Source organism: Leptosomus discolor, chromosome 17 (assembly GCF_034619465.1).
Source record: "Leptosomus discolor isolate bLepDis1 chromosome 17, bLepDis1.hap2, whole genome shotgun sequence".
In the NCBI taxonomy this organism is placed as follows: domain Eukaryota; kingdom Metazoa; phylum Chordata; class Aves; order Leptosomiformes; family Leptosomidae; genus Leptosomus; species Leptosomus discolor.
In genome coordinates, this window is record NC_141407.1 from 1,177,289 (window position 1) to 1,201,961 (window position 24,673).

At 44.6% G+C, this 24,673-nt stretch overlaps 1 protein-coding gene across 2 annotated transcripts in view; it reads left to right on the plus strand.

The window, feature by feature from the left end:
- The first annotated feature begins 270 nt into the window (after positions 1–270).
- ERGIC3 (ERGIC and golgi 3) overlaps positions 271–24,673 on the plus strand; it is a 30,196-nt gene continuing 5,793 nt past the window's right edge. Inside the window, exons 1-10 of one of the 2 annotated variants that reach the window (XM_086474700.1) lie at positions 271–358; positions 571–641; positions 1,174–1,261; positions 2,581–2,700; positions 5,815–5,908; positions 7,042–7,207; positions 8,838–8,895; positions 18,476–18,490; positions 22,228–22,259; positions 22,913–23,009. In XM_086474700.1, the coding sequence (XP_086330826.1) occupies positions 271–358; positions 571–641; positions 1,174–1,261; positions 2,581–2,700; positions 5,815–5,908; positions 7,042–7,207; positions 8,838–8,895; positions 18,476–18,490; positions 22,228–22,259; positions 22,913–23,009 (829 nt within the window). The remainder of the gene's footprint in view (positions 359–570; positions 642–1,173; positions 1,262–2,580; positions 2,701–5,814; positions 5,909–7,041; positions 7,208–8,837; positions 8,896–18,475; positions 18,491–22,227; positions 22,260–22,912; positions 23,010–24,673) is intronic. The other variant, XM_086474699.1, reaches the window with a different exon arrangement.

Here is a 24,673-nt window from a genome sequence, read left to right on the forward strand (position 1 = left end):
CCACGGGCAGCTTCGCCCAGACATCGACCCTTTCCAGAGCCCTCGGCACAGTCAGAGTCTCCCGGGGGCCGCTAGCACGGCGGGCCGGAAGAGGGCGAGGCAGCAGCACGGACCTTCCCGCCCCAGAGGGCAGCAAAAGCCCCTGCCCTGCCGCCAGCCCCCTCGGCCGGCTCCGGTCCGCGCTGCCCGGCGGGGCCGGGGCGGGGGCTGGGCAAGGGCGGTGCCGGCCCGGCCCCGGAAGGCGGGTTCGGTTCCGGGCCGCGCGGCGCCATGGACTCGCTGTGGCGGCTGAAGCGGTTCGATGCCTTCCCCAAGACCCTAGAAGACTTTCGGGTCAAGACGTGCGGAGGCGCGCTGGGTGAGCGGGAGGGGAGAGGGTGAGCGGGGGGGGGGGGGGGGGCGGCGGGGGGGGGGGGGGGGCGGCGAGGGGGGGGGGGCCGGCGGGCAGGGGGGTGGGCCGGCGGGCGGGCGGGTCCGGATCTTGCCGTGGGGCGGCGGGAGGCAGCGCTTGGGGCGGCGGCGGGCGGGCGCGACCGGCGGGGCTGACGGCGGTTCTCGTCTCCTCGGTAGTGACGGTGGTCAGCGGGCTCCTCATGGTGCTGCTTTTCTTCTCGGAGCTGCAGTACTACCTCGCCAAGGAGGTGAGTAGTGGCGGCGGCCCCGCGGCGCTGCCTCTTGTCCGGGGAGAGGCGGCCCTGCGGCCCGCGGCGGCCTGCCGTGCCCACGCACCTCGGCCGAGCGGCCGCCGCTTCCTCCGGGCTGCCGACGCAGCAGCAGCTCCCCCGCGGGTGTGCGTGTGGTTTTTCTTTCCCGCGGCCTGTTGCCTGGCAGGGACTGCCCTGCCCCGAGAGCCGCTGGGTGCCCGGGCTGGCCTGGGAAAGGTCTCGGAGTCTCCTTTTGTTGTCGCTGCCGTCTGCAGGCAGGCGAGGTAAAGAAAAGAGCACGCGCGGGAACGCACACACACCCCACCCCCCCCCCCCTAAGATTTCCAGATTGCTGTCTTTTTTGCGAGCGTTACAAACGGCAAGCACTGAGCTACCGTGGGAGGCAGCAGCTCAGGTGTCTCGCAAATCCCCTGTCTTATAAAGCGTCTCCTGGGCCAGAGCAGTCAAGGGAGAGAGACCTTTTGATTTGCTTCCAAGTGAAACGGGACTGTTTTTTGTTTGTTCCTAGGTTCATCCGGAATTGTACGTTGACAAATCAAGGGGAGAAAAACTGAAGATCAATCTAGATGTTATTTTCCCACATATGCCTTGTGCTTGTGAGTCAGAGTTCTGGATAATTTTCATACTTGCCGAGGGCCTGAGAGGCTCAGTGTGCCCTGGTGCTTCTGAGTGCAGCACTGCTGCTTGAGCCGCAGACAGGGAGGAATTGGTGATCCCTCATGGTCACACAGTGATTCCAGCCAGGCCCGCTGGGCGCTTAAACCAGTGCTTCCAGTCAGGCAGTATTGTTTTTCTAGATTATAAATGAAGCGAAGGTGTAAACCCACTTACATTCCTGTATGGTGTTGTACTTTGTCAGAGAGCTCAGTAATGCTGAAAAAGCTGATGCAGTGTTCGCTCCGGACTCAAGGTTTGACTGTATCATTGTTGAAAAACTTTGTCTCCTTTGGAAGTTACCTGATGAGGCACAACTTTTTCATGACTTTCGTACTTAAATTCTGACTGTAATGCCAATGCCACGTGATAACCTTTCTCCAGAATTTTAAAAGCAGAATAAGTGTTAATAATCTGACTACCTTACTAAACTCAAAGTTGCAGGATGAAGTGATGGAAAATTTTTCATGTCTTACGGGGTATTACTGCTGTGCACGTTATCTGACTGTCTGCTAATCTTTCCTGCTTCTTGCTCTGTTGGTAGTTCCTTTAGGTAATGCATTGGGCTCTAAGTCTGACTTCCTTCTGACCACCCAAGGTATTATTGGCCTTTGCCTTCCTCACATTTAATAGGGCAAGGGAAGGCCAGAGAGACTGGGTGCCTCTACTGTTTTGTGCAGAGAAGCTGTTGGTCTTACAAGAGAGCGTGTAGCCAGCCAGTGCATCGTGGTGTTTTCATACCAGGCCAAGACCACAGACCTTCTCAGTCCTCCTTGTGAAAAGGGATCACAAGGAAATGTGCTGATGTTGAAGGGGGAAGAGTGAAGGGGTAGAGGTAGGAGGCAGTTCCAACTGATTTTAAGCTTGACTCCTGAAGCAGCGTTTGTGAAAATGGGATTTTAAGCTTGACTCCTGAAGCAGCGTTTGTGAAAATGGTTATGAGCTTTGAGGGGTTTGGTTTTGTGTTTTTGCCTTTCAGGGTAACAATTACTGTGGCAGCTGGAAGCAGTCGTTCTTGTACACCAAGCCCCATATTTGGAACCAAGCCCTGTGATTTGGAAGGGTCATTTAGGGTCCTGCAACATACGTTTTATTCCCTGTACATCACTTGGCCCCAGCCACACACAGTTTTCCAGTTTGGCACATTCTTATTCCCTGGCTGAAAGATTCTGTACTTTCACTGGTTGCATGCTTCCTTAGCCTGCCATAGGCCATAACAAACATGTGTTTATAGACAACTTCCTTTGCTTGTTGGTTTCAGATTTGAGCATTGATGCCATGGATGTAGCAGGAGAGCAGCAGCTGGATGTCGAGCACAATCTATTTAAACAACGTTTGGATAAAGCTGGCAATCGTGTGACTCCAGAGGCTGAGAGGCATGGTAAGGTGCTCTTCTGACTTTCTTAGATGGGTGCTCTTGTAATGTTTCCATCACCGTATGCTGGTTTTGAGATTCATGGGAACAAGTGGCAGCTGAAGAGCACTTAAACACCACAAACTCTTGAAGAGTTTATAGCACACAAACCTTTTAAACTGACAGGTCAGACAGACTATTGTTATTCTTGCTACTTTTCGACACAAATCTTTGCCTAGTCGCTCTGAAATTACAAGGGTTCATGGATGCATTTCAGGAATAAAGCTGCTGAGGTAATGGTCTCATACAACTAGGAATCAAGCAGCTGTTCTGGCAAAACTTGACTTTGGTTGTATCTTTAAATCACAGGGGACTGACAAATGGGACGACCTGGTTAGAGGAAAGAACCTCTCTCCAGAGAAGGCTCCAGTGACTCGACAGTTAAGCCTAAACTTGCACCTTATTACATTTACTTTGTGTTAATGCATACCTGATAAACGTATTTTAGTTGATTTATCGGTTACAAGTTGTAGTAAGTGGTTCTTGGCTACATAAACATCTCTTCTGCTTATTTTACATGTTATGGCTCATCATTGTACTTTGACACGCACCAGAAGCAATCCTGGTGAAGTGTTGCAATCTGACAGTAACACTGTCCTGACTTTTCCTTTCCAAAACATGAGCTTCTTATTACCTTTTCTGGGAGATAGTGTAGTTCTACATATCAGCGTGAACTGAATTTGTTCATTTGTATCACTGGGATTTGACTCTTTTGTTCTTGAAATTGAAAGGCTAAGCTAAGCCAAGATCTGAAAAATGGTAGGTAGGAGAGCTTCTCCTGTTGGTCACTGGAATGTGGTGATAATGTTCTTACTGTTGTGTCACTTAGCAGCCTTTCTGTATTCAGAGGTTGTGGCATTACACATGTAATGTCTAGGGACAAAAGCACCTTTTCTGTATCTAATTCTCAGTTAACACCTGCAGGTGTCCTGCCTTGTATTGCCAGTCTCCATCACGATTACTCTGAACTGGTTGCTCTGACTCCTTATATAATCAATGGAGAGGAAGAGAAACTCCTAGGGAGAAAAACACCTTGCCTAGAGGAGGCACTTTAAAATCAGATGCATTGCATGCAACAAGTAGTTTCTTCTGCTGTCCAGAAAAAGTACACGGCTAGTTTGGTTTCCATCACCCATGTTGCAGATGAGCACAGCAGTAACTATCCATCTTCACTAAACTCCGTGATTATCCATTTCTGTTAGTAAGACTGACATTCAGTCAGTTACTTAAATGGCCACTGTAGCAGTATTGGCCTTAAATTTAGTAGAGCATACCTAAATTTTATGGAGTAGTGTCTGGAGGTTTTTCCTAATCATACTTACATTAAACTAGTTAGCTTAATGATTTCTGTGGTAGGTTGCAATCTGTGGTTGGCTGTCGTCTTACTTGTTTCCTTTGCATGATGATAAGTGATTGAATTCTTTACTGGTGGTTTGTATAGTTTCCTTCCTTTTAACGTGGGCAGGGTTTTCCAATTTCACCTATTGTATCTGCATGCAGGTTGAGGACCATGTTAAAGCCAGAAACCCTGGATGCACAGTTTTATGTACTGTGCATTACCTCTGGAAGCTGTCTCTGAAACAACTCAGGCAGCTACTGATTACATTTTGGTTGCTGTATTTTGAAAGACTCCATGTATTGTACAGGCATTCTCAGTCAAGTGGTAGGAATCATGGCTTTGACAAAGCATAGCAATTTTTAAGCTGATCCTTCCTGATGCTCTCTTTAAGTGTAATTACAAGATTAAAAGCCATACTGCTTTTTAAACAGTGAGTTCTTAAGTGCACTTTCAACTACTTTGAATATTGTAGGTTTCAGAAAGAAAGTTTTGCACAGTTGTTTAATGATGGGTATATTTTCTTAAAAGTTTTACCGTAAAGTATGTGATTAAAGAAATAAGGTTAATGATTTATTTTCATGCATTTCATACTTTGTAATTAAAATCTCTTTTTTCTGTGGCTAATATGAGATACAGACATCTTTAATACTCACTTCCATCCACCTGTTCTACTTCCCAATCTCAACAAGCAGGGTCCTGCCAGCATTTTATGCCCTCAGCAGTGTCTATGTACCTTGTCACCCTCCCCAGCACTAGTTATCCAAGGAGCCACCTTTTCAAGGCTTATAGAGGGTAGTGCAGCAGCGCCTAGATAGTAAGCCTTAAGAGTGCTTTTGTAACCCAAGAGACTGAGTCCTGTCCTTCAGGGTTTGTGAGTTAAATCAGCCTGATTTTAAGAGGGCTTCTTCTGTAAGAGCCAATGTTTTTGAAAATTTTAGATACAAAATTCCTTGGCTCGCTTATTCCTCCAAAACTTGCAGACCTTTGATATTTGTTTTGATTCTTGAAAAAACAGAAGTCCTGTTTGAGTTGTCTATAGGCATCTCCTGCGCTTTGGCAGGTTTCAGCTGTCACTAGCTCTCGTCTCCTCTGTTACAAGTCCCTCTACAGCCTTCTGCACAGGACATAAAACTCCATGAGTTCATGCCCCAGCCGTACTGCAGCTGCATATTTAACACGCATGTGGCACAGACATCACCAGAATTGTTGAGTCACAAAGAGCAGTGGCTAATGCATATGCCTTGTCAGCATTGTCTCCCGCTCGGGAGACTCCCACTCTCATCTTGTTTCACAGCAATATATAACCGTGTTCCCTACATATCTTGGGACAGGATTATGCATTATGCACTGTTGATTGCTATTTAAGATTTTGTTTGTGTAACAGGTGCTGTATCAGTTGCAATTTAGTGATCGGGTCTACTTTAGACAGTGTTTTAAACTAAAATAAAGCCTTTATGCAAGTAACATCTGATCAGCACTCCAGCAAGGCTTACAGATAGGCGATTCTTTCTATGGAGGATGTTCTTGAGTTCACAAGTGCTACTCTACTGCTTGATCTTACTTCACACCCCAGCAGGCTCTATGCATACCATTTCAGGTGGGCTTTGGGTGCAGGAAGCACATCTTCTGACACAAAATTTTTACATTCATATGTATAACACTTATTGCATGTAGGACAGAACAAGAATACAAGATAGTGTTTCTAGACATGCCTCATCACTTTGACTCCTCTTTTGTCTTAGAGCTGGGGAAAGAAGAAGAAAAAGTGTTTGATCCAAATTCTTTGGATGCAAATCGCTGTGAGAGCTGTTACGGGGCAGAGTCAGAGGACATACGGTAACCTTTTTGTATCTTCTTAGCACTTGAATTCTTACTGTTATGTGGCATGCATTTTTTAATTTTTTTTTTTTTCCAAAATGTCTGTGGAGGTCCGTGCAATGAAATCCTCCTGGGCACATGTTCAGAGAATGGTGAAAACTATTGTGGTTTTGGTGTGCCTTTGGAAGCTGCACTCACAATTGTTGAGAACATGCAGAGCTGAGTTGTCTAGTTTCTGCGTGCCAGTTTAAGGTCAGTGCAAATTGCACTACTTTTGCAGTAGCACAAAGATTGTATCTCAGCAAATGGAATCTTTTCTGGGGTTATTTTGTGTCTAGAGGGGAGCTGTGTAAATTATTTCACTGTTACTGTCTTGGAATAAAACCTGGTTATGGCTTTGCCTTCTCATTTCTACTGCAGGCTTTGCATCCTTATGGGAGCAAAGACCAGACATTTATTGCTCACACAAACAACAGGTGTCATTTGGTGTTTCTCATTCCTCCTACCTGCGAATTCATGTAAGAATAGATCTGTGATAGTCCATAGATTCTGGACTATCCTTTCCTGTTATTGTCTTTGTAGTAACTTGGTTTGTCCTGCCTGTCAAGTTGCGTCCTTCCCCAGAGGTGTTTCCATCTTGAGGGGTTCATGACTTCAGCCTTCCACTTTTCCTTTGGTCCAGCAAAACATGGAACCAAGAAAGAAAACTCCTTTCTGGTGACCACGATGTTATCCAGGGGTAGAAAAGTAACGAAGAAAGTTTGCAATTAACCCTCCCTCCAGTGTTGACAGTCTTGCTGTAAAAACAGAGGAAAGGAGGAACAGAAACAGGCAGATGCTTTGTTCACATGGGGAAGTTCCAAACTGCTCAGAGCTGTGGGACACTGGTTTTTGTAGCAGATTTCTTTGCCAAGGACTGACTTGGCTGTGTAAATGGACAGGCAAAGCCCTCTTCACAGTCAAGCACTGTATTAAAACAGCTTGCATCCTCATACCAAAATCTCGGTCAGGCTACTTTTCAACATTCATTCTCTGATGTTTGCTTTATTGCTTTGTTGAAGAAAAAAAAAAAAATCCACCAAGCATTCAGGTCCTGAGCTGGAGCATCTCTTTAGAATGATAACAATAAGATGGTACTTGTGCTTTTGCAGGTGTTGTAATACTTGTGACGATGTCAGAGAAGCATACAGGCGGCGAGGCTGGGCCTTCAAGAACCCGGATAGCATAGAGCAGTGCAAGAGGGAAGGGTTTAGCCAGAAAATGCAAGAGCAGAAGAACGAGGGCTGTCAAGTGTATGGTTTCCTAGAGGTCAACAAGGTGAGAGATGGATTTTGCTGTGAACCTGCTGCATGATGGTGGGGACTGTGAAAAGGCAGGGTCGGGGCATGCCTCTCCTCTTCCAGCTTCAGGTGTTCACAGGACTGTACTAGAACAACCCCTAGGCGGCAAGGTACTTGTGCCTGCAAAGTGGTTCAGCTGCAGAGTCAGGAAAAGCAGTGGGAAGGGGCTAATTCTCTGTTTCTTTGTGTGGGCTGGTAGGGAGTGTGCCAGCTGGAGAAGCTTAGCTTTTCTAGCTAGTGGGGAATCTTTCTGCCAAGGTTTCTGGAGGAGAGGCAGCTTCTTTGCAGTTAGATTGTCCCACATGCCCTGCTAGTCTTGAAACGGAGACCACCAGTGAATGCTGGAGTTAACAGTAACCAACAACTAGCCAGCAGAGGTGCTGGAGAGAGTGAAATGTTGTTTAGAAAAGCAGTGGAAGCAAGGCTATTGGAGCTGGTGATTGAAGCTGAAAATGCTCAGAGAGGTGTTTTTTGCAACTGGTGTATAAAAGTGTAGTATGAGTCAAACGAAGTAACTCTGTAACCACCCTGGCATTTTGAAGGGTTACCAAACCCAAAACACTTGAGCATGCAAATTACATGCCCAAGAACCTTCTAGAAGTCAGGCCCAGACTAATTTTTTTTTTTTTAATGCAAGCAATTTTTTTTTTTGCATACTCTTCCTGGAGACCACATTCTTTATCTCTGGAAAGTAAACCTTTTACTCACAAAGCCAGACATTGTGATTTGAGCATCATTATGGATACCAAACTGTTACAGGACCCTCTGTCACAAAGTGTGGTGAGCAGGAAGGATTCAAAGGTGAATGCTGGAGGTAGCAAGGGTCCAAGGGTGGGTGTCACTGGGGAAATTTCTGGGTGGCGTTATTATGCGCTTGGGATTTTGCACATCTCCATTCCTGTCAGGTCTGCACTTAATATAAGCAATAGGTTTGCACAGACGTTGAGGGTGTAATGTAGCACATAAGATTGGGACATTCACATCTTCAAGGGGAGAGTGTGTATGACAGCGAGTAAGTGTCAGGGAGGATTGGCACCTAATATCCATATCCTTTCAGATTCCAAGATGAAATTTTAACAGCATTTGTCTTTTGGGGTTTGTTTTGATTTGGGGGGGGGGGAGGAGGGGGCAGGGCGGGATGTTTGTAGGTTTAGTGCATTACTTTTGGATGCAGCTTATTTTCATGGATGAATACATAGGATCACTGTTGTTTATTGTATTAAGGGTTTTCTTACCCTGATCTCCCTCCCTCTCAGTTACTTTCTCCACTCCTTTTCTGTGGTACTTTCTTTGTATTTTCTGCAGCAGCAGTCAGGTCCCTCCCAATAGACTTAATTCCTTTTTCTTCCCTTTTTTTGTCCACTGCAATAATCTGCATAGAACAGTTATCAACATCAGTATGTAATTATGGCTTTCCACATGACTGCCTGTGAGAAAGTGAAATTCATACCCCTTTTAGGACAGTATCTGCTGATGTTGTCACGTATGAAAATCGTTGCTTGGTGTATATCTTGTTTAAACAGAAAAATTAAAAATACAAGCACCAGCACGACTGCTTTATTTATATAGATTCAGGCCTTTTAATGAAAGATTACTGTCTCCTGCAGGTAGCTGGAAATTTCCATTTTGCACCAGGAAAAAGTTTCCAACAGTCTCATGTACATGGTAAAGTATTTTCTTTTCCTGCTTATTGTGACCTTTAGCTTCCAAGTGTATCTGACCATTTTCTTTGAATATCTTTGCGTTGCCATGTGTAGTAACAACAGCACTGCTTCAGTGGGGAGGACGTTATTGAAGTTTTGCTACAGAGGTTTAGAGCAATCATGAACAAACAGAAAAATGTTTTCTGGAGGTGCTGCCACATGGGTATGGAAGAACTTGGAGGACAATGTTTCTGGGCAGTCTCTCAGTCTCACTTGTTCTACAAAACTTCACTGCTCTGCTGTAAAACAACCTCAAGGAAGGTGTTCAGTCCAGGACCTGAATATCAGTATCTCTGGAAGGGATATTTTGGAGAATACATCAGAATTCTAAAGCAATTCAGAACTTGTAGAGTAAAATTTAAGTTGTAAAGGACTTTCTCAAGTATATATAAATATACAGTGGCCAGAATAATAGTGGTAGTTTATAGAATCATGGAATGGTTTGGGTTGGAAGGGACCTTTAAAGGTCATCTAGTCCAACCACCCCCTGCAATGAGCTGGGAAATCTTCAACTAGATCAGGTTACTCAGGGCCCTGACCAACTTGACCATGAATGTTTTCAGGGATGAGGCATCTACCACCTCTCTGGGCAACTTGTTCTAGTGTGTCACCACCCTCATCGTAAAAAATTTCTTCCTTAGATCTAATCTGAATCTACCTTCTTTTAGTTTAAAAACGTTACCCCTTGTCCTGTTGCTACAGGCCCTGCTAAAAAGTTTGTTCCCATCTTTCTTATAAGCCCCCTTTGAGTACTGGAAGGCCACAATAAAGTCTCCCCAGAGCCTTCTCTTCTCCAGGCTGAACAACCCCAGCTCTCAGACTCTCTTCATAGGAGAGGTGATCCATCCCTCTGATCATTTCTGTGGCCCTCCTCTGGACTTACTCCAACAAGTTCATGTCTTTCCTTTGCTGAGGGCCCCAGAGCTGAAGGCAGTGCTCCATGTGGGGCCTCATGAGAATGGAGTAGAGGGGCAGAATCACCTCCCTTGACCTGCTGGCCACGATTCTTTTGATGCAGCCCAGGATACGGTTGGCTTTCTGGGTTGTGAGCACACATTGCTGGCTCATGTCCAGCTTTTCATCCAGCAGCATCCCGAAGTCCCTCTCTGCAGGGCTGCTCTCAATCCCTGAATCTCCCAGCCTGTATTGATACCGGTGGCTGCCCCAACCCAGGTGCAGGATCCTGCACTTGGCGTTGTTGAACCTCATGAGGTTCACCTAGGCCCACCTCTCCAGCCTGTCCAGGTCCCTCTGAATGGCCTCCCGTCCCTCAGGTTTCAACTGCACCACCCAGCTTGGTGTCATCTGCAGACTTGCTGAGGGTGCACTTGATTCCACTGTCGATGTCATTAATGAAGATATTAAACAGCACTGGTCCCAGTATGGACCCCTGAGGGACACCACGTGACACCAATCTCCATCGAGACATCGAGCCGTTGACCACTGCACTCTGGATGCAACCATCCAACCAATTCCTTATCCACTGAATAGTCAATCCATACCTCTCCAATTTAGAGTGAAGGATGTTGTCGGGGACCATGTCAAAGGCCTTACAGAAGTCCAGATAGGTGACAACGTCCACTGATGCAGTCACTCCATCGGAGAAGGCCACTAGGATGGTCAGGCAGGACTTGCCCCTGGTAAAGTCATGCTTGCTGTCTCGATTCACCCGTGTCCTCCATGGACCTCAGCAGAGCTTCTAGGAGGATCTGTTCCGTGATCTTCCCAGGTCCAGAGGTGATGCTGATGGGTCGGTAGTTCCCAGTGTCCTCCTTTCTACCCTGCTTAAAGATGGGTTCAATGGTTCCCTTTCTTTAGTCACCAGGGACTTCACCTGACTGCCATGATTTTTCTAATATCATGGAAAGCAGCTTGACAACTTCATCAGCCAATTCCCTCAGGACTCTAGGATGCATCTCATCAGGTCCCATGGACTTGTGTATGTTCAGGTTCCTCAGATGGTCACAAACCTGGTCTTCACTTACGGTGGGAGGGACTTTGCTCTCCCAGTCCCTGCCTTATATCTTTAACAGGAAGTTGATTAGAAATATTTGTGGTTTAATGGAATGTTTGCGGTTCCCTTGATCAAGTTTTTGAAGTGTGAAGTTTCACAAAGAGCTTTAATTTCAGCCTGATTTTTCCCCTTCCTCTCTCTCACTCCAGTTTAACCTGTACCACTGAGGTAAAGGTCAGGGGAGGATGTCAATATGTTTTGTGAGAGTAACTGGTGTATTTGGAGAAAGACAAGCAAGCTTTTGAGCACAGTTTCTACAGATGAAGAATCAATTGGCGGGGGGAGATCCCAAAAAAAAAACCCCACCTGTTTTCCCACACAATATTAATTGTTGTTAATAATAAAATATTTCACCTCTTCCCGCAGAACTTGCTTTGTGTGATCAAACTGGCATAACAACAGCAGCCTTACTACAGCCAGTATTCACAACTTCACAGCATGTATCTAAGTTAATGAGAAGCATCTCCCCATTGCATCTGTTCTCTGTCATAGGCACGAATGCAAGCTGACTGTCCTGAGAGCAAGTACTGTGTGTGTGCAGAGGAGGGGGTGAGGTCAGGACAGCTGTTTAACTGTGTATGCCCCAGAACTGAAAATTCAGTGGAAAAATACAGGTGAAAACCAGAAGGGACTACGTAGTTACTGCAGACCTTTCAGAGGCAGAGTTAAGAATATTGGTGTTTTGAGGACAATGAAAAGGAGTAGGAGGTGATCAGCAGACAAACTTTCCTCTTTCTGGGAATTCTGTCACATTAAATAATGAGGAATAAAGGCCTCTAATACTTTTCTCCATGTGCAACTGTTTTCAGCTCTTGGGGTCTCCTAAGTCTGTAATGATCTATTGAGATCCCTCAGTGGCTCTCTTTCAGGTACTTTTCCCATCTCACCATGAGCCCACGTAAACATTTTGCATGTACAACACCCTGTTGCGAGGCGCTCAGCAGGTCTGCTCTGCTGTAAGAAAAACCACCTCCCCTGGCTTGCTTGTTCCTGCTGGCTGTAGCTGATGGCCGTTGTTCCTCTGTTGGGAAAGAGTGAACGGTCACTGCCAGCTCTTTCCCTGACTCTCAGGATGCCACAGGCCTTTCCTGTGCCAGCCTACAGGCCGTGTCTTTCCCCTGCTGAAAAGTCCCAGCTCTACTCAGATGGTCCTTTGTGGAAGCCATTCGCCCGCTGAACTTCCATGCTGGATTGCTCTGAACCTCTCAGTTCAGCTGTCTGGAGGTACCAGACCGCACCCAGGACTAGGGTCCAGGCTAGGCATCATGTAGACCTTGGCGTAATGATTTTCTTCCTTTTGTTCTCTCTTGCTTTCCTAGTTACTTGTAACACGCGATTTCCCTTTTTTCCCAACTTTTTCCTGGGCAATGTTTTTGTGGCACCAACCAACAACCAAGGAGTTTTCCCTGACCCCTGAGGGAAATGGACAGCTCAGAGCCTGGTGTTTTTCTTGTACAGGAAGCTGAGACTGTTTTCTGCCTCAGTTTAACCTTTCTTCATAATCCTTTTTTTCTTTTTTGAAGTTTACAGACAGAAGGAAGGTTTTTTTCTGCTTTAATTACAGATAAAGAACTTGACTGGTATTAGAGGACAGAGCTGTGTGAGATATTTCCAGAGGTCCCCTGGAAATACCTCATTTGGATCATAATTCCGCACAAGAATTTACGTGCATGTGATTTTTCAGTCCATTTAAGGTCCGCCTTAGTGCTCAGTCCTATTAATGTACGTAACAGAATGTCACACAGGATGAAGTTGAATGTCCTAAGAGAAGTCTGAATATCCCAAACTGTTATTGTCAAAAACCACGTGAACAATCCCATCAAAATAACAATTTTACTGGACCTATTTGACACAAAACTGTGATGACTGACAGTATTTTTGCTACTGCTTTCTATTCCCTAGAGAATAAGGGGGTGAACCAGAGTGTCAACACTACAGAAAGCTCGTTCCATTGCACCACTGTCCTCACCTCGCGTTGGAGGAGCTGTACCACATTCATACAACTCCTGGTTAGACCGGAGTCCGTACTTCTATTTTTTGGTACTATTCACACAGTGAAGCTAGCACACCAGCTTTTGTTCTGTGTGCTGTTACTCTCTCCTTCTCCTGAGGGCTACTGCTGTTTAATAGCTCTCCAGACAGGGAGTCTGCCCAGCTGTCTTCATGACCGTGCAGAGGGTCCTATTCAGAAGCACTTTGTAAATCCGACCGTAAATGGAATTCTGATCTGAACATTTGTCGTGTGCTTAGTGTCAACATCTTCAAAATTGTAACTTCTCTCCTGGCTAGAAGCAAGTTGAAATTGCTTTTCTTGGAAAGTAGAATAAGAAGGGGAGACGCAGGGCTAACGCACATGCAAACCAGAATCAGCACTGAATAAGGTGCAGTTCTTTATGTCCTTTTATTTTGTTTGAATAGCTGCCCTAGGATAGACGTGACCCAGAAGTCTTTATTTTTCAGGGATTATTCATTTCTTGTTTGGGCTTTCTTTTCTGTACACAGTTCTCTCTCCTTGCCTGTGTTTTTGTCCTCGCATACTCATATTTTATCCCTAGAAATCATTTGCCTGAAATAATACTTTATAGATTCTGAAACTCAAGGGGATGTTTGACAGCACCAGCTGAGTGTGAGAGGAAGATAGGTAAAAGGCAGGGAGCCACCTTGCCCAGACGAGCAAAAATCCGATTTCTTACATCTGTGAACCTTGTTTCTTTGTCTTTGGCTTGGCAGAAGTTCTTCCATTAAGACAAAGAAGATCAGAGGTCCTAGAGTTTGCTAATGTTAGCTAAATACAGCAGCCTAAATTCAGTTAATCAGGAGAATGCTAATGAGTAGCCACCAAAATCAAATTATCAGCAATTGCTCATCAATTTTTTTTTTCATTTTTAAATACTATATGAGTGGGTAAGCCTCATGAAAGCCACTCTTCTTAAGAGTTTATTGAATATCAGGTTTTATTAGTTACAATCACATTTGATAGTTCTGAGTTACACAAGTCATATAGTCAGTAAGTATGTGTTTTAATGCAGACATGGATATTGATTAACAGGAATCAAAGTTTTCGAGTAGGTAGCCTGTGAATCTCATGCTCTTAAGAGATGCAAGTGCATTATCTCATCATGGGGTAGCATCTACTGAAATAGATTCAAACTGTCTTTCACTTGTGTTTGGCATTCTAAATATCCTGAGGGTTTTTCATAAAAAATCAAGGCCTAACTTCTCAGACTTTCTCAGAAAAATGCATTACCCAAATCTTAGGTGACCCCCAACTTATTTCTGAAATATCCTTATACCATAGTAATCTTTATGCCGTAAGGTCCTCTGAGAATCTTTTATTTGCAGAGTAAGTTTTTGGAATTTCACTTGTTTTAACACAAGTTCTCCTTCCTGTCTTTATGCAATATTCATGCGTCTGAAGGAACTAGAAACACTGGAAATGCTGAAAACCAACAGTCTTAAAAAAAAAAAAGTTTGTCCACTTGTAAGAAAAAAGTTATTTTGTCCTTTTTGTTTTGTTTTGTTGCTGCCTGCATGAATGTTAAATCCAGGTAAGATGATTTTGTTTCCCTTCTAGTTGTTTGCATGGATGTTTTTCTTTGCTTGTATGTAACCTTTGTTCTCGTGTTCTTTTGATGTTGGTTCCATATTTGTACATTGTTCTGCACAGTCATTAAACTGCTTTAAACACTTTGCATTCCTTTTGGTTTCTCATAATCCCCAGGCCCTGAAGGAAACATGATTTGGAAATTGAGGGAGGGTGTTTTTCTGTCTTTAGATCACTGAAGGGAAAGGTCTGGCTCTGCTGGGTTAATGCAATTTTTATCCATCCATATTCACATTTCCAGTATAGCTAACTGAAAGACTCAACAATTGATAAAGTTTGACCCCTATTATATCTATAAAAGACAGACTTCTACTGTTCTTTCCCTCTTGGCTGGTTCATGAGTAAGGAGGTGCTATGTTCTTCTCAGCTGACTGTTGGAGGCTGCGCACTTTATTACTAGAGGTATTTCTGCAGTGTAGACTGTTCATACTGTGTCTTAGTTTTCATTGTTACTAGATGTTTAGTGTTGTTGCTATTCTTTCCTCATCTCAGGTCATCAAAATTATTCTCTCTAGGAGAATTCACACAGCTGATACTACGCTATTTTGCCATCTATAATGGTTAGTTACCTTTTAGCTAGTCCATAAATATGCTACTTGTGCTTTTGTAGTAAGCAGTGATGCTGATTTTCGTCCCAAGTTATTGGAAGCGCTGAAAACTGGTCGCTTTAAGGCTGCACTGTGATGCTCCATCTTCAGTGTCAGGGAAGACCTCCAACTCCTGAATTCATACCGGCTGCAAACGTTCTTTTCTTGTTCCTTAGCTCACCTGTGGTCTCAGTTGCACTGAGAAATCCCAGGTGGTTAGGAGGAGGACTGAAGCACTTCCAAGCAGACTTTTGGCACTGAAACCAGTAGTCCTGGCTTTCCTGTGTCTAGGGAAAACCAGAGTCAAACATTGTTGATATTTACAGTGTTCTGTTCCAAGTAGCACAGCCTCAAGCCCTGCTTATTCATTTGGTATTAGCTGAGATTGGGCTTACTTCGCTATTGTCTGCTCCACAGGCTTTGAATCCTAAACTGAGATTTTTATGTTCTGTTTATGCAGGGTGCTGCAGGTTTTGGTGAAATTATCTCTTTCACTGGTGCCTCTGTGAGGACAGCCTCCAGCACCAGCCGTGCCTCTTTATGATTCTGGGTATTATAGCTGTTTTCTTTGTAGCAGTTCATACCTTCCCTCTTTCCTTCCTGTCTCAGAGAAGAGAGGAATGATTGAATGAGCTAGCTTTTTAACCTCCTGAGGTTGGTGGTTCAGGCACTGCTGCTGTTTCTGCCCTTGCCTGTACAGTAACAGCCATCTGCTTCAGCTGTGGTGGTTGGCAGCAAGTTTCCAGCATGCAGGAGAGTCCTTAGTGATAGGTTCCTCAGGAGAGAGGTGATTGTCATATCACTTCCTTCTTCCTTGCCATATTTCTTCTAGTCAAGGGGAAGCTGAGGCTTGTTATTACACAGAGTCACAGAATGGTGGGAGTTGGAAGGGATGCCTGGAGATCATCTAGTCCAACCCCAACAAGTCAACTTGTTGTCTACAACAGCTCCCAGTTCCTTCTCTGCAGAGCTGCTCTCCAGCAGGTCGACCTCCAGCCTGTACTGGTGCCTGGGGTTATTCCTCCCCAGGTGCAGGACCCTACACTTTCCCTTATTGAACCTCATCTGGTTCCTCTCGCCCAGCTCTCCAGCCTGTCCAGCTCTTGCTGAATGGCAGCCCAGCCTTCTGGCATGTCAGCCACTCCTCCCAGTTTTGTGTCATCAGGAAACTTGCTGAGGGTGCACTCTGTCCCTTCATCCAGGTCATTGATGAATTCATCCTTTAGCTTATCTTTGGACCACTTTTTAGGGAAGACATTGCCCATCACACTTTATTGACAGCCAGAGAGCTTTTCAGGATTCCTTTAAAATGTATTACTAGATTACTTCAGTTCCCTCGAAAAGATGCTGACTCCGATGACAACATTCAGGACATTCTATGACCGTGATGATTTCTGTGGGTGAAGCAGTTCTGTACATGGTTCTGATTTTGTGGTTTTCTTACACCCTATATGGTCAACTGGAGGAACAGAGTTATCTCTGAAGGCACTATTTTTGTGATTACGATTTGTTTTCCTCCTCACTTGTGGTGATGATTGTGGAAGGAAAAAAAACAAGTAAGCTGCTCTTTAGACGATTATGGTTTTGGAAAAGGAGCCGCCTCCTTGGAGCCACCGAGCTTAGCCTAGAAATGTGCAAAGCTTTGTTAGCTCTCTAAGAGCTCAAATTCACTGGTCAGTTGTTAATCTTCATTAATGTTCTGTACTTAAGGGAGGGTTGATTCCCTTCTCTACTAGAGATTTGTTTGACAGCCAGAACCTATTTGGAGGCATCCTTGGACACTATGGATGACCCCTAATAGCCTCTCTTATTTTACATACTTTTTAATGTTTTGAATGCTGAATTGCAGAAAGATGTAGTCTTTGACTGAAGGATGGTTGTCATTTTTTAGGTCCCTTAACATCTCATAGGCAAGCAAAAGCAAGTGACGCTAATTCTTTTTTCTGCAGAGACTGCAGCCTCTTTCTCTGTTCCTTTCCTGGACCTCTACTAATTGTGGGGCTGTTACTATTGCACAGGCCTTCTACAGATACCAGTTCCTCATCTGAGCTCTTCTCCTTCCCATCAACATTCTTGAAAAAAAATAACATGGGACTCAGTCTCCATCAGTTGAGGACACCGTTTCAGTGTGAAAGAGATCCAGATCTTTATGCAGTGTTCCTTCCATAGAGGGCATTTGCATGAGCTCATTCTCACTTCTGTCCCAAAGTAATCTCTGCCAAGGAATTAACTGGTTTCATCCCCAAACTGAATACCAGTGGCTGAGGTTCTTATTTCATCCTCAGCATTGCTAAGGACTTTTCTTTTTATGCTGGTAAAGTCATTTCAGAGTTTGGTCGTGTTGGTGCTGAAAGCTGCAAGATCTCACCCATTTCTGTGCAGATAGACAAACTGTTGTCGAATTATAGCAAGTCTGTTTTGGAGACCACAAGACATTTCCATTTGTCACTGGGCTATAGTCCATCAGAGCTCAAGTTGTACCAGTTGTTGGGAAAGCATGTTTGTCAAGCAGCCATCTGGAGGCTCTCCATACCTTCCACACCTTCTCCAAAAAACGTGCTGTTGTAGAAGCACCAACAGGGATGTAGCATGTGGCAAAGTGGATTGAAATTGCAGGATTCAGAGGCCTGTTTCTGAGGAGGTACAAGTCTATGACAGTTACTGGTTAGTCATGCACAGTGTTGAATATACATGAACAGTCTTTTGAAACAAAAGAGAAAGGAGGTTACTTAACCTCCTTTGAGGCAGGCCATCCAAACATACATGTCCCCTGCCCCACATCCTTCCAGGTGTTCACTGTTGTTGGGATCTTGCAACACAATGAACAAAACCTCATGGTTTGCTACCTCCTCTGTGCATCAGGTGTAATGAAAGAAGCACAGGACTGATTAAGAACAAAAATTTGTTACCCAGCTTTGAATGTTTATATGTTGTGAATGTAAGCCTTGAGTGCAATTCTGGATAGCTTTCATTGCTCCTAAAATGAGCTTTCTGTTACCTTAAGACTGAAGAAGAATCTAAATATAACCAGCATTGTTATCTAGCATGCTGCTTTAGAACTCACTTAATGTCTATGGACATCCCACTGTATTTTTCCTTTCAGTGATTAATTCCTGCACTTTTGTTTCTCTGTTATGCTTTAAGTGATTGCTTGTCCATATATCAGTCCTTTGGCCAGCTAGGGAGTCATTGTGGCCTAGAAAGCATACTGGCAAAGCTGTTGCTCTCCCCCTTTTTGGTATGAGTTTTAAATGCTGCTCTATCTGAATCTCTGTATCTTTTCATTGTAAGGACCTGAATATTTCTCTTTTCTCTCCTACTCTGCTCGTTTTTGCAGTGCACGCTGTTGAGAGTAAGTGTTGCTGTATCCCCCACCCCCAACTGTTTTACTACAGAATTAACGCGATTTCTATTATTTGCTGTGCCCATAAATCTCCTTTGGGAGGAGCTGTTGATCTAGGCTGGGATTTGAGAAGATTTTCTGAAAGCTAAAAGGAGAGTCATCCCAGATCATTCTTCTGTGGTAAATGAGGTCACCAGATGGAAAAAGGTTGAGAATCTTCAGATTGTCTTAAGTGATTTTAATGTATCAGTGTTGGAGAGAATATGGTGGCGGATTATTAGTTGCTCTGTGCAAATAATGTAATTGTGAGGACATGGTGACCCGTTGGAGAGAGTTCTGCCTTTTGAAGTTAGATGAGATAATTATCTCATTTTATCTCATTTAATCTCATTTTTACAACAGGCTAGAGAATTTCTCCTGGGAATTCATGCACCTAGCCTGCTAATCTCAGAATACTCAGTAGGAGGTTTTCCGAGGGTTTGTAAGCTGTTGGATTTTTTTTTTTTAGGGGTAATCACGGTGATTACAGGTTGAGATGTGATGTTTCGACTCGGTAACATCTGGTAGAGAGCTCAGGCTCTCAGCTTTGCTCACTCCGCCCCCGCTGCAACGTTTTCTGTGTTGCTCCCTGCCTCAATCCCATCTTCAGGATGTATTCTTATGCCACTCATCACCTTCCTGCTACTGTGCTCCTGTAAGATATTTTCCTCCAAAAAATTCATCCCCAGCTTGCAAATTGGTGTCCTAGCTCACCTCAGAGCAGTGTGTTTGGGTAGCTGTGTCTTGGGTTTCTTGCAGTCTGAATGTGTTTACTGACAGAGTCCTGAGTGGCTGGAATTGCTCTTAACCCTGTTTTACAGGTAAAGGACTGAATTTTGGAGCCTAAGGAGGCTTTGTGGTTGTGCGGGTCAGGAATGCAAGAGGGGGAGAATTCTTCAGTTAGACAGCAGTTCTTAAAACTGTGTTACTAAAGCAGGGAAGAAAACTAGGTTATATAAAACCAGGCAGAGTTCTCGACGAACTTAAGATGTTTTACAGCTCTCTCTTTTACCTAGCTAGGTGCTTGTCTGCAGTGACGGAAAGGAAGGAATGTGTTTATGTTTCTTCAGAAGTAACAGTCTCTGGTCCGAGCTGACAGTCTCTTAATATCTTTCGTTTCCTCATTCTGTTTCTTCTCTAAGCAGACTAAATAGCCTGTTGTTTTATACTAAGCAAACTGTGGCTAGCTAAATAATTATCTGCAACCTAGTGTATATAAACGTGTGCTTAGCATAATCGGCAGTGATCAGAGATAGGTAAACCTGTGATCTGGTCAAAGACTGGTTTTAGAAACTGAACGAATAAATCGTGCTTTTTTGTGGAGTGGTAAATCATTTCTTGGAGAGGATTTTTATAAAGGCTAATTAATCGGCTTTTTTATCTGTGGAAGGCATAGTAGAGCACTGTGGGGGTGTTTTGCTGTGGTTAGTCATAACTGTTAAAATGGGTCAGGCATGATATAAACCTAGTAAGACAGTTAGTGGCTGGTCTTTCTCAAGTGCTGCCCTTGAGTGTCTCTAGTACTGCACTATTCCTGCCAGACTGGTCAGCCTTACTCGTACTCAGCTCCCACTTCCCGGTTCAACGAGTGTGGCTGCCCAAGCCTTGAGGCCGATTAACGCCATAATCCTGTGCAGGGTTCTAGGAGCACAGCTGCCCGGGGGAGCCTCCCTGTGCCTCCCTGCACTCTGCCAGCACAAGTACTCGTGCAGCAGTGGGTTCACCTTGCGCTGGAGCTGCGCTGGCTAGAAGAACAGCCTCGCATAAAGCAGTACTTCCATTTCAGCCTGTGGTGTTCTCTGATGTGGCTCCTGACTGAAAGGAGGGTGGGACAGGAATAAAGCGTGAACAGAAAGATAGGGGGGGCAAAGGCTGTTTTATTACTTTAGCAGTAGGCCCAGTTTAAATGAGGATCCTCCAGAGCCAGGATCTCTGTGTGGAAGGTTAGCCTGCTGGTGTCTGTACAAAAGGCAGCGGGACTTGACGCTTCCCTGACAGCTAAGCCACTTAGCTCTTGAGTGCAAGTAATACAGCAAGGTGTTGCTGGTAACCGTTAAGAAAAAGTGTAGCATAACCCCAGGGCCACCTTTTCCTCCTTTCCTTTTGCTGCCCACCATTTCCCACCTATTTCCAAATTTTTAATAGGAATTTATTTTGTAAAGCCAAATGAGTTCATTGATCCAGTGGCCAGCTCAGGCACACAAACCACTGTGCTAGTGGCAGGGATAGCACTGCATCCTTGTCAGAGACAGCAAGGGGAACATCTGAAGGCAGTGCAGCTCTGAGCTCTTTGTCATGCAGAACCGTGGCCTCAATGCCAGTGACTGCAGCCTTGGTTGGTGAGTGTTGAACGTTTTAACTGTGAAAGGCAAGGGCCTCTCCCTAGATCAGAGCTTTAGGAGGGGTTTAGTTTAGTCTTAGCATTTCCCTTTCTAACCGTACCTTCTCTGTTTTGCACGTATATCTCTTTAGGTTTAGGAAGGGGTTTATATAAATACAGGTAAATCTTCTGGTGTTTTATGGAAAGATATTAATGGAAAAAGCACACTCACGTTAAGTAAACGTTTTAAAGGAGAGGCTAGTTCCCATTAGTTCTTTGACTTTGCAGCCTGTCTTTTCTAGGCTGTATATCAGAAACCCTTCAAGGGAGCAGCATTCCTAATCTTTGTTAATAATGTAGCAACACTTGGTGATCTCACTCCATCAGCTCCTAAAAGAATAGCGCATGATTTTTGAGCTGAGGTTTTCTTTGCTAAGGTGAAAAGTTAGGTCTGACTTCCTGAGCACATGCATTTACCGTTTAAATGTGCCACAGCCCCTAGCTGCTTTAAGATGGTTGTGTGATGTTGGGTAAACCTGGTAGGAGCAATACTGGAATGGAGTTATCGGTTGTATTTTCATCCTAAGACTGACGCTTCTGGCATTGCATAAAGTCGTTGAAGTTGCCAACCAAAAGGTACCTGTTGCCTCCCACTGCCCGTGTCTTTGCCCAATCCCATCTGGGGGTGCATGGTGCTGCCAGCATCGCCATATTGCTGTGTGCAGGAAGGGCAGAGAGAGGGCAGGCTAAATTCCCCAAATCCTAGCAGTGGTGACAGTCACCTTGGCCCCACCAGTGATTTGCAAATAGCCTGCTCAGGCCCTCCCTGCAAAGACTTTTCCTTTCTTTGCGTGTCCTCCGGGCAGCAGTAACAAGACTGATAGGCAGAGCGCTGAGAGTTGCCGAGATGGTGGTGATTTCTTTAGGGCACTTGCATGTGATGTTAAGGCACAGCTCTGTGCCGGTGTTAGTTTAGATCTGTTGTGCCTCTGTGTTTTACAGGAGTTGGAGGAGTTATGTGTATCAGATGGTGACTGAGATAACAGGGAAGTTTTCCTTGCTTACCCCTGGGATCTTGTTTTTGCCCCAGATTAAGAATACATTCAGGTGAGGACTCACCTACCTAATCTGAAGTAACCCCAAATTAAAGTTGCTTTCCTTCACTCTAGCAGCAGCTAGTCTATGTCAGGAGGGGAATTGCAGCAGTTTTATCTATCATTTGCATGCAGTGCCCTGCTGCAAGCAAGAGAGAAACACCGGTGATTTTTTGGCCATTTTAGATGGTGATGGAAATGAGAGGAGCTCCCTTATAAGCTAGAATAAGGTAAATAGATATGCTTGTTACCACAGTCTGAACTATATTGTTTAAACAATTTTTCTATTACAGTTCACGATCTGCAGAGCTTTGGACTTGATAATGTAAGTGTTGCCAAGATAGTGTTCTAGTTCTCTTGTCTATTTTCCTTCTGGATTTCCCTCCCTTTGCCACATTGAGATCCTAGTGTGCTGATCCCGGCCAGATTTGGCTTTAGGAGTCTGAGCAGAACCTGGGACCTGCTTTCACACAGCGCTCTGAAGTCTGTTCTGGGACATGTGCATGTTGCTTGGCAAGCCTGTTCCCCACCTCCTGAGACTGCCTTGCTCCTTAATCTATGCTTCCCCATTTTCTGAGGTTGACATTTTCACAGCTGCTTCTGGATCTGTTGGCGTTTACCTTGTGCTGGGCGGAAAGCAGGTGATACCCATACCTAGGGCACCAAGGGAGCTGAGAGCATGGTGCTCCTATGGCAGGGAGAGGAGTGGGTGGGAGAGCCCGCTCTGCAGATGGGAGGTAAGGGCACCAGGATCTGGGGATTTGCAGCAGGAATAGGAGAAGTTCTGTAGCTTAGAATCTCCCATGAATAAAATAGAAGAGCAAGGACATTGGAGTTTACTGTTAGGACACACAGAGTAAGGGAGGGCCTTTCTCTGTTTCAGAGCCACACTCAGAAAAATATACAATTAACTTTAGGCCCTTGCCTTGCCCCTTGGATGCTGTGCCATTGTTTGAGTTGTTAGCATTTCCATTTCAGATCAATATGACACACTATATCAAACATCTCTCGTTTGGAAGGGATTATCCAGGCATTGTGAACCCTCTGGATGGGACGGACGTCACTGCGCAGCAAGGTAAAAGCCAGCTGAGAGAAATCTCTTTTTTTTTTAAGTGTCTGTATTAAGAAGCATTAGAAGAGAACAGGAGCCAAGTTCCCAGTCTTTAACAGGAACCCTGACAGCATTGCGTAAAACGTGGTGGCCTCCACCTTGTGCCCTTTCTGGCACAGCTGACTCCATTCATCTGGAACAAATCTGCTGACAGGTTTTGATTCTGTGACCTTTCTGAAAGATCTCTCTTTTCAGTGTTCATGGATGCGCAACAGCAGGTAGAGCACATCATTATTAAATGCCTACATGGGATGTAGTTCAGGGAGAGCCCTGTCTAGCTACTGTGAGCAGTAGGAGATAACCAGAAGAGGCAGAATAGAGAAGAAAGGCCTAATTGATAGTTGCTGGAGAGCCGTGGTGTCTTCCTGACCTGTCTGCCCAACAGTAACAGCTGAACAGCTGCAGTGAAGTTGGATTATTTATTGTGATCTTTGTAAGATAGCTCCAGTTTCCTGGCTTCAGAAGGAAAGGCAGTTCTCTCCTCCTGCTACTGCTGCCCAAACTATAATCATGGTTTATTCACACAAGCCTGCTTGTGTGCATTTTCCGTGAAAGATCCTGACCGTACCACTTCGTGTGCCACTGCAGAGATTAGTTACTTTTTTTAGATCCACTGAAGTCTGCAAAGTTTGTCTTGGCAGGTACTTGGGGTGCTGTTACACAATAAAGCTTGGAGAAAGAAGTCGTTCGCTTTGAGGTGGTGGTAGGGTTGTTCATCCTAGCTGAATCCATTCTTTTAAATTTTCCACCATCGACTTTAACTCTTGTACTAAAATCAAATGATGGTGCTTTATAAAGACAGAAAAATGAAAAGGTGTCATAATGCTCGATACGATCATGATGCCCTCATTTTTCTGTGGAGTAAAAACTCTCTGAGAAGGGCCCTGTAGCTGGATGGTGAAGTTCTCTCTGTAGGCTGAAGCTTTCCATCCTGGGCTGCGGAGAATCTGTTCACAAATTCCATGTCATATTTACGTTTGTTGCAGACCAGCTAAAGATGTTACATATGAGAATTACTTTCTGTAGAAATGGATGAATAATCTTGTCTAGGCAATTTCATAGAAAATAGTTTTCCAAAGCAACTCTGCCTTCCGTAATCCTTAAAAGAACTGAAGGAACAGGCTGGTCTGAGGCAGCAGGAGGAGTTCTCCAGTTTTTTTTCTTCAGTGATCCAGATCTTCCTTTTCATCTCCTGATACAATAAACCCCATGCTTCTGCAGGAATAAACTATAGTGTTAATTGAAATTGATATAGGATACTTATTTAGAGTTGAGTATCTTAGGGCTATGCTGTTAAGTAGAGAGGTTTTCATGTGCTAGAATAAGAATTTTCAAGAAGTTGTACTGGTAAGACTATAGCAAGATAACTGGTTTGTAGAAAGTTTTTCATTTAGTCAAGGCCGAACTGCCAGTAGTTTTGGTTTCGGTTTGAACAGGAAGGAGATGCACTTCATCAAAAAGAAAACTCATGTCAGACCTTAACTTTACTGTCCTTGAAAACCTTCAGTAGCTGTTGTGCAGAAAGATGTTCTCTGACAAGTTGAACAAAAGCAGTTTGTGGCTACAAAACCTGTCAGTTAAACTTGCCAGCTCTTTGCCAGTTATTAATTGTGTCTTTCTGTCTTTGC